Source organism: Orbicella franksi, chromosome 8, assembly GCF_964199315.1.
Source record: "Orbicella franksi chromosome 8, jaOrbFran1.1, whole genome shotgun sequence".
NCBI lineage: Eukaryota > Metazoa > Cnidaria > Anthozoa > Scleractinia > Merulinidae > Orbicella > Orbicella franksi.
This window is the reverse complement of record NC_138152.1, coordinates 20,658,894-20,667,231: the sequence shown is the minus strand read 5'-3', so window position 1 is coordinate 20,667,231 and position 8,338 is coordinate 20,658,894. Positions and strand designations below refer to the sequence as shown.

General features: G+C 38.7%; 1 protein-coding gene across 1 annotated transcript; it reads right to left on the bottom strand.

Moving 5' to 3' along the window:
• Positions 1-463: 463 nt before the first annotated feature.
• Positions 464-5,088, bottom strand: LOC145494230 (uncharacterized). The gene is made up of 2 exons (XM_081473684.1): positions 5,017-5,088; positions 464-955 (listed from the first exon to the last, which is right to left on the bottom strand). The coding sequence occupies exons 1-2, from the start codon at positions 5,086-5,088 to the stop codon at positions 464-466; spliced, it is 564 nt and encodes a 187-aa protein (XP_081329810.1).
• Between the last annotated feature and the right edge of the window lie 3,250 nt (positions 5,089-8,338).

Here is an 8,338-nt window from a genome sequence, read left to right as displayed (position 1 = left end):
TCAGTATCTGTCCGTGTGGGTTGCTTTGCGATATTTAATAATTAGATTATTCGCTCTCGATTTCTATGAGGTAATAGCTGATGAGGTATAATTCTTACTATAATTTACTTCAAATAACGGTTTCCAGTTATTTCTTGACGTATTATTAAACTTTGCGCCAGAAAAAAAAGGTCGCTCGGATTGAATTGTCATTTAAAATTGAAGTTGTGTGCGCGTGCGCATCAGTTTTTTCAATAATTTCACCTTTTTTAAAGTCAATAAACCGTATGTGTTTTTCGTTTAGACTTCTCACGAATTTAATTATGCATCTGGATCAGAAGATTCCTCCAAAACTTTGGAAAAACGAAAAAAACGTCGCCATTACTTAAACGACCTTCAGCCATTGCACACTAATGGCTGATAGTGTTCAATGGCTTAGCCAATCAGATTACAGCATTTGCATTAGTATACTAGTAGAATTCTACTAAACACCGATAGGGATCGTGTTATCCTTGTGGGAAACCAAAGTATTTAAGAAAGCGATCTGTTGCTCAGATTCCTCTTTAATAGTGAATGCGATGTGTGGGTCGATGGAATTAAGTGTAGTATGAAAGAAGTTGACAGCATTCCTTTTGATAATACAAAAGATGTCATCCACACAGCATTTCCGTACTTTAAGCTGTACTTCAGACGTGTTGATGGCCACTTCTTCGATCGCTTCCGTGCACAAGTTCGCCACCACAGGGGTGACAGGGCTGCTCATCGCGAAACCATGGATCTGTTTGTATATCTTGTCATGATAAATAAAGTAGTTGTTAGATAAGACAAAGTTCAACACTGAAGTGATGTCCAGGCTCGTGACTGAAGAAAGTGGCTCGTCCTTGAGTAGTTTATTGTTTATGTAATCACAGGCTTTATCTACAGGAATAGCTGTAAATAGTGATACTACATCCAAGGATAGCATCACCTCATCATCCTGGATGTCAACGTTGGACAACTACATTATTTATGATGACAAGATATACAAACAGATCCATGGTCGTCCATCCTTTCAAACAAGCTCAACTGAGCAAGTCTTAACTTTCACATTCCATTGTAGCGAGAGGTATAAGTCTTCTGAGAAGAGGATGATAGACCGGCTAGCAGTCAGTGAAACTAAACCTTTGCACCTCTTTACCTTCCCGTCTAAAAATCAAAATTCTTTACTCAAGACATGGTCTTTTGTTCTGTCCGTGCTGAGTGCGAATTTTGCATTAAACTTATTGGTCTGAAAAACAAATAACGCCTATCAGGATTACCACGCCGGTCATTTAATTTATAGGAGCCGCAAGCAGTGAAGTTTCTGTCCCGAAGTTAATTGGATTTATTTTTTGATTAAGGCTGCGTTTTCACTAGGCGGATTAACTAGCTGAACATTCTTTCTAGGCGTTTGTTTACAGACCAACATTTACTAGTTAAACGTGACATCTGTTTTCAATTGAAATTTAACCCAGAAGATTCAAATTACGAAAGCGCGCAACTTTCAAAAATGGCTGAGAGAGGAAATGCTTTTCTAGCTATATTTATGCGAGGGAGAAGGCATTTCTTCCAGACGATGCAGTTAATGTCCCCAGAAATGAGGAAGATGCGACGAAATGTTGTAATGCAGGAACTCGTTCTGCACGGCGACACCGTGTCATAGGTAGGGTACTCGCCGACGAACTGGAGAAGCTAATGGGACCGTTGGAACGGTAAACCGAAATAAATGAGAAGGACTGGCGAACTCGTCTACTGTTTTAAAAGTTCAGTTTCGGACACTGAACTGCGATAGAGCGTCTGGTAAATACTATTGCCAGATTCTTTGGCAGGCGTCTGTCACTATGCAGAATGTGATTGGCTGCGGCACTCGCCAGGACAAGTTATACCATCTCGCGAGGTAGTATAACTTGGCGTGAATTTCCGGTCATATTGGCGAGAAAATTGCTTGTTTTTCTGGTCAAAACAGCTTGCATTTTTAACTCGCTAAACTCGAGACAAACTGTTTTCACTGCATTTCCGGACTTTTCCGACTTTATCGAGCCAAAACTGTCCTAGTGAAGACACAACCGTGGTAGTATAACTTAGCGTGAATTTCCGGTCATATTGGCGAGAAAATTGCTTGTTTTTCTGGTGAAAAAAGCTTGCATTTTTAACTCGCTAAACTCAAGACAAACTGTTTTCACTGCATTTCCGGACTTTTCCGACTTTATCGAGCCAAAACTGTCCTAGTGAAGACACAACCGTGGTAGTATAACTTAGCGTGAATTTCCGGTCATATTGGCGAGAAAATTGCTTGTTTTTTTCTGGTGAAAACAGCTTGCATTTTTAACTCGCTAAACTCAAGACGAACTGTTTTCACTGCATTTCCGGACTTTTCCGACTTTATCTAGCCAAAACTGTCCTAGTAAAAACATAACCTAATTATCAATAACAGATTGGTCAAGGGATAGTAGGAAACCGCCCGGATGAATAAAACACCTTAGGTGCGAAAAACACCAAAGCCTCAAAAACCACGATTATTGTTATTACGTCAACGTGACTGGCAAACAATAATTGTATCAAGAAACGAAGTTATTCTGTCAATTTCCCTAAATAGTCCTTCTTACCACTTGAAAACAGGCAAACAAGTATGTTTAGTGTATACCTTCGTCAAGTCGGGATGGATTAACCTCAGATCATATTACTTTTTTGGACAATTAGTGGTGTAGATCTGTTTAATATTAGCCACCGATAAGTTAACTATCAAGTGGCAAGCGCGCTACTTTTTGGCGCGGCATTTCGATCGAGTGTTCCGCGCATTGCAGGCATCATTATGTTTCAAGTGTACAGCACATGTTGACTTGACTAAGGTGACAAGAGGTAACTGCTCAACATTTCGAAATTACAGAGATAATGTCTTATGAATCCGAAGGAGATCTACACTGTTGGCATGAACCTGGTCGGGTACAAATATAATGCACCGAAAATGCGACTGTTTGGTTGCTCAGCCCTTGGGCTATGGAAAGTTGATGAATCATAGCAAAATATACGAGCAAAGTTACTTGGCAGACGATTCTTTCCCACGCGATTACTGCCCTCTGACGAAATGGCGCAAGTTCGAGTTATGCGAATAAAGCCAAGAAGAAGATCAGTGAAGTGAAGAGCCTTCTTGGTATCAAAAATCCCATATCCAGGTAGCCATTGTGGCCAAAAAAAGACATGAGAGTAACAATCTAATAGCTATGCCATCATCTTAACTTTGTAATGATCGTGGGTAGAATATTCGTGAGAGTTACAATCTAATAGTCGCGCCATCATATTAACTTTGTAATATCGTGGGTACAGTCACGCCGTCACGTCAACTTTGTAACATACTTGAGAGTTACAATCTAACAGTCACGCCGTCATATTTAAAACTTTGTAACAACGTGGATAAAATATATCTGAGAGTTACGAATTATCTAAAAGTCACGCCGTCATATTAACTTTGTAACAACGTGGGTAGAATATACCTAAAAGTTACAATCTAACAGTCACGCCGTCATATTAACTTTCTAACAACGTGGGTAGAATATACGAGAGTTACGAATTATCTAACAGTCACGCCATCATATTAACTTGTAACAACGTGGGTAGAATATACCTAAAAGTTACAATCTAACAGTCACGCCGTCATATTGACTTTGTAACAACGTGGGTAGAATATACGAGAGTTACGAATTATCTAACAGTCACGCCGTCATATTAACTTGTAACAACGTGGGTAGAATATACCTGAGAGTTACAATCTAACAGTCACCCCGTCATATTAACCTTGTAACAACATGGGTAGAATATACCTGACAGTTGCAAATTATCTAAAAGTCACGCGGTCGTATTAACTTTGCAACAACGTTGGTAGAAAATACCTGAGAGTTACAATCTAACAGTTACGTCATCATATTAACTTTGTAACAACGTGGGTAGAATACACCTGAGAGTTGCAAATTATCTAAAAGTCACGCCGTCATATTAACTCTATAACAACGTGGGTAAAATATACCTGAGAGTTAGAAATTATCTAAGAGTCACGCCATCATATACATCGTGGGTAGAATATACCTGAGAGTAACAATCTAACCCTCACACCATCATATACATCGTGGGTAGAATATACCTGAGAGTAACAATTTAACAGTCACACCGTCATCTTAATTTTGTAAACATCCCTCTTGGGTAGAGATGCTCCCTTTTGATCTACTCTTTATTGTCTATATTGTAAAAATAGCCAGAGCATAAAAATTATTGTCCGTTCTTTGTGCCATTAACTGCACATTACTAGTATATTACAGTGTATATTACAGTAATATTGGCATATTACAGGTATTTATTTGGGCGAAATTTTGTAATTAAGAACAAGTCATAGCTACGCGTTATCAGATTTATAATCCTTGATAGCCGCACATTTTGTTTTAAGCGATGGTATTTCCGCGTGAGAAGAATGCTTCAACTTGCCTTCGAAAATGCAAGCGGTGAAATCAATGTTTGCGTCTATTCCGTTATTTTCGTTTATCCAGGCACCACAGGTTGCCGGGAATTATCGTAGTCTGAGAAAAAAAATCAGAGCCTCGTGGAAAAATTAGTCGAGAAAATTATTATTCACAACCTCACTCCCAACGCGATGTGAGAAATGTGCTCTCGCTAGCACCGGACACAGGGAAAAGGTGGTCACCCAAGAAAAGAACGTACCTCTGAAATACACACATTTGTATCAGGCGGTGTTGGACACGACTCGCAAAGAATGCCGGAAGAAATTTTCCCCGGAGCTCATTTTCATCTGATAGCTCAAGAGCAAACATCTCCACGCGCTGATGGTGATGTGGAAATATGACTTTATAGAAGGTTCGCTCGCAACCGATCCTGAAAGAAATCTGGAATGACATCCATATGAAATGTTCCGCAGGCCAAGTAATAGCTGTAGATGACTTCTGCTCGATTTACAAATTATTTCCGTTTCTGACCTCTTCGAATTCGATCTTAACTTGCCGGAATTGAACCTACCTTCGGCACTTTCCTTCTTAGATATCTCGACTCGTTTGTGAAGTGTATCAGTGTATCGCTGGCCAGCAACATGGTTGTTGACAGATATTAAGTTTTCGTTCGACGATAAGATTGCTGAGAAGTAAAACCTACGAAGAAAAGGGCTGAATAATTCGAAATCAAAGCAATGTTTTGTCCTTGAAGATTTGTGTAAAGCTTGATTAATCGAGTTTCGCCCGCTGTATTTCCTTATTAACCAAAAGCAATCATAAACAGCTTGCCAATGAGCTATGCCTCTTTCAAAATAACAAAAATAATTTGTAATAAATGGAATTAAAAAACTAGAAGCTTAATGGGAAAAGTGGGGTATGTTTTGTTTTAAAGTAAGTGGTAAAAAATAATTGTATTCATCCCCTGTACCAGGTCACACTTCAAGCAAATTCTTGTTCAACTTACAAATCCAAGATTAAATATGTACTGTGTGGGTCTATTTTGTAGACAATGGCATAACACGATTTTGGTCTTGCTCAACTTCCTTGAACGTATTTAAGACCGAGTTTACCAGAGGACCAGGCAGGGGTGATACATGCCATCTCTCCTTTTTGGATGAAACATTGCCAGATTGAAGGTACTACCCAATAACTCTAAAAGACAAAGTGGGCCGGCTTTGTGATTTTTCCCTTAGGAGTTAGACAACCCCTCTGGTTTTTTGCCCAAAATCCCAAAAATGTCACTAAAATAAGCATCAAATTTTAGCATCGCTCCTGCTTACAGAATACATTGAATTTTATTGGTATTTCACACAAATAAAGATTGGACCTATCTTAGTTCACACCAGGAATTTCAATTCATTTAAACTGACAGGTGCCAATCAAGGAATGTCATTTCCTACCCATGTCACGCAACATTTAGCTATAAGGCAAATTAGCTCAAATTCTGACTCAAATATTGCTTAAGTCCAACTTTCTAAATCAAAACTAATTTCATCACAGTTTAGAGTCACCCTTGGACTGATGAAATCGAGAATAAAATTTTGGGATCTGTTATTTTTTGGTAACAAAAGCTGTTCAAAAAACATGACAAGAGGATAGTTTTAACAAAAGAGACAAGGGCGAAATCTAAAAATGTTAGATATAGAATCAGTTCATCAAAGTTTTCCTATGTCAATGTCATTAACAAAGTCTTGGAATACTATTTAGGGCAGTGGAAGCTCAATGAATACAAAACTCTTTGCAATACCCCTTAACCCTCGGATGTACAAGGGGGGGGGGGGGTTGGATGCTTTCACCCAAGAAGGTATTTCCACAGTTTTGAAGACGATTTACTCTAAAGGGCTGAAACTTTCATCAGCTGTTCATTCATCCTTCACGAATATTTTGATATGTCAATTGTGTGTCCATCATTTTTTAATGTTTCCATAGCAACCACTAGTTTCATGTAGGTTTGGTCAAAAATCAACTTTTTTGACCTAATTCTGTATTTTTTTCCAGTTTTCTTTATCAAATTCCAGAAATTCACCAATATGTATATTTCATAAGCATTTTGAGTTGATTTTGTATCAATTTCCATTATTTCTTGACTTTTTAAGAAAAAAAGTAAAATCCAAGATGGCGGATCCAAGATGACGGATCAAATGGCGTCATTTGGCATCATATGACGTCACAACCAACAAATATGGTATCATTTTGTAGAACAAGGTCAGGGCTATCTAATCAATGTAAATTTATTTCGCTGTGCCTAAACAGAGCGCAAACCCAACAGGGTTCCATCCATTTCCCCCTTCTACCACGGTGGGGGTGCTAGTAAGCTTGTACATCCGAGGGTTACAATAACAGTGCAAAACACCTCAATTCTATTCCTACAATTTAAATATGGGAATAAAAGGCCATGATATTTAAATTCTAAAACATTGACTAGTTAGATGAGAGTTTTTCCGGGAAAATCTCACTTTTTAGATTACCTTTGAAACCCTGCTCGATCATCATGGGCGGGTCACATGCCTGATGTTGCAATTGATTATTGTCAACTCTTACTTTACACTCGGCATACAAACTCATCAATCCTGAGAAGTATTCTTTGCTGACATAAGTTTTTGCCCTCATATATCAACTCTTGAGCTCACCCAATGAATATTCATTTCATGCGAATCGAGTTAAAAAACATCTATGTTTTTTTTTCCCTCTGCTGCATCAGGCAGGGAAGTAAATCTTAATTGGCATAAGGATGAACATTGTGCATATAATTTTGAAAGCATAGGAACAAGAACCAAAGACCTTGATCAGCAGCAATTAATATCACCCAGTGATAATTAATAGTTTGTTGTTGTTGTTATTATTATTATTTATCATATTTATTTATATTTATTGTTGTTATTTATTATTTATTACCACTGCGCAAAGGATTTCAATCTCTATTTATAGATTTGCACACTTCAATGATAAGAATGGCTTCGATGTTTTGCTCAATGGTAACTTTTTGGAAAGAAAAGCTCGACAATACCAGATGTTACCTTTGTTCTCATCTCATCCACTCACTTGCCAGCCTTAGAGAGTGCACAGGCATTAAGATCGTCAGATATGATTTCAGTGATTCACAGGCTGGAAAGGACCTCTGTGGCAGAAGAATTACCACAGTGCAGAGCCATGTGCGTTGTAACGTAAATGGAGGCCACGACATTAAAAGTGCTAGTGATATCCAAGGGCGGTTTGAAGGGTGTCAGGCATCAATAATATTGTAAAGACTCAAGAGTCAGGCCAAACCATGAAGCACACAATGTCTGGGATCCTGTCTCTAAATGTTTTTAACTTCAAGTCCAGAGGTTTGAAAGTGTAGAAGGCTTATGATATGGGCCCTGGTAAATGTTTCACACCTGCACATGAGGAATGGATTTGGAAGACCTCAAGGGCCTACAGACTTATGCGTAGAGCAGCCCTTAAATGTACTGTGCACAAGGGAGACTGCTACTTTTAGTTCCAGGAGTTTGACAAGTGTCGGCTCCAACAGCCTCAGTCTAGGTATAGTTAATAGAAGGGGGTTATTATGAAACTCAACAAGTTTCTTTGTTGTATGTTTTTGTTCTCTTTTTTGGCCTTGACCGTGCACAAAACACAATTGTTGTATACTACTGACCGAGTAACTGACCAATAGAAACGTTTTGGCTACGTAATTCATGCATAGTGTATGGGCGCAAAAAAAGATTTTGCTCGGTGGTGGACCTTCCAACTCAAATCTTGGCATCTTTGTTTGCTCCTTTGATGTTTGCCGGGCTTCACAACCATTCCCATCTATTAACTATGGTCTAGGACCTCGCAATCTATCGAAGGAGAGTCCCAAGTTGTCAAAG

Excerpts from the sequence above, each read along its gene's own strand:
- LOC145494230 (XM_081473684.1), bottom strand. The coding sequence starts at position 5,088 with ATGTTGCTGGCCAGCGATACACTGATACACTTCACAAACGAGTCGAGA. Across the intron at positions 956-5,016 it reads TAAGAAGGAAAGTGCCGAAG|GATGATGAGGTGATGCTATC; the intron begins GTAGGTTCAATT and ends GTTGACATCCAG.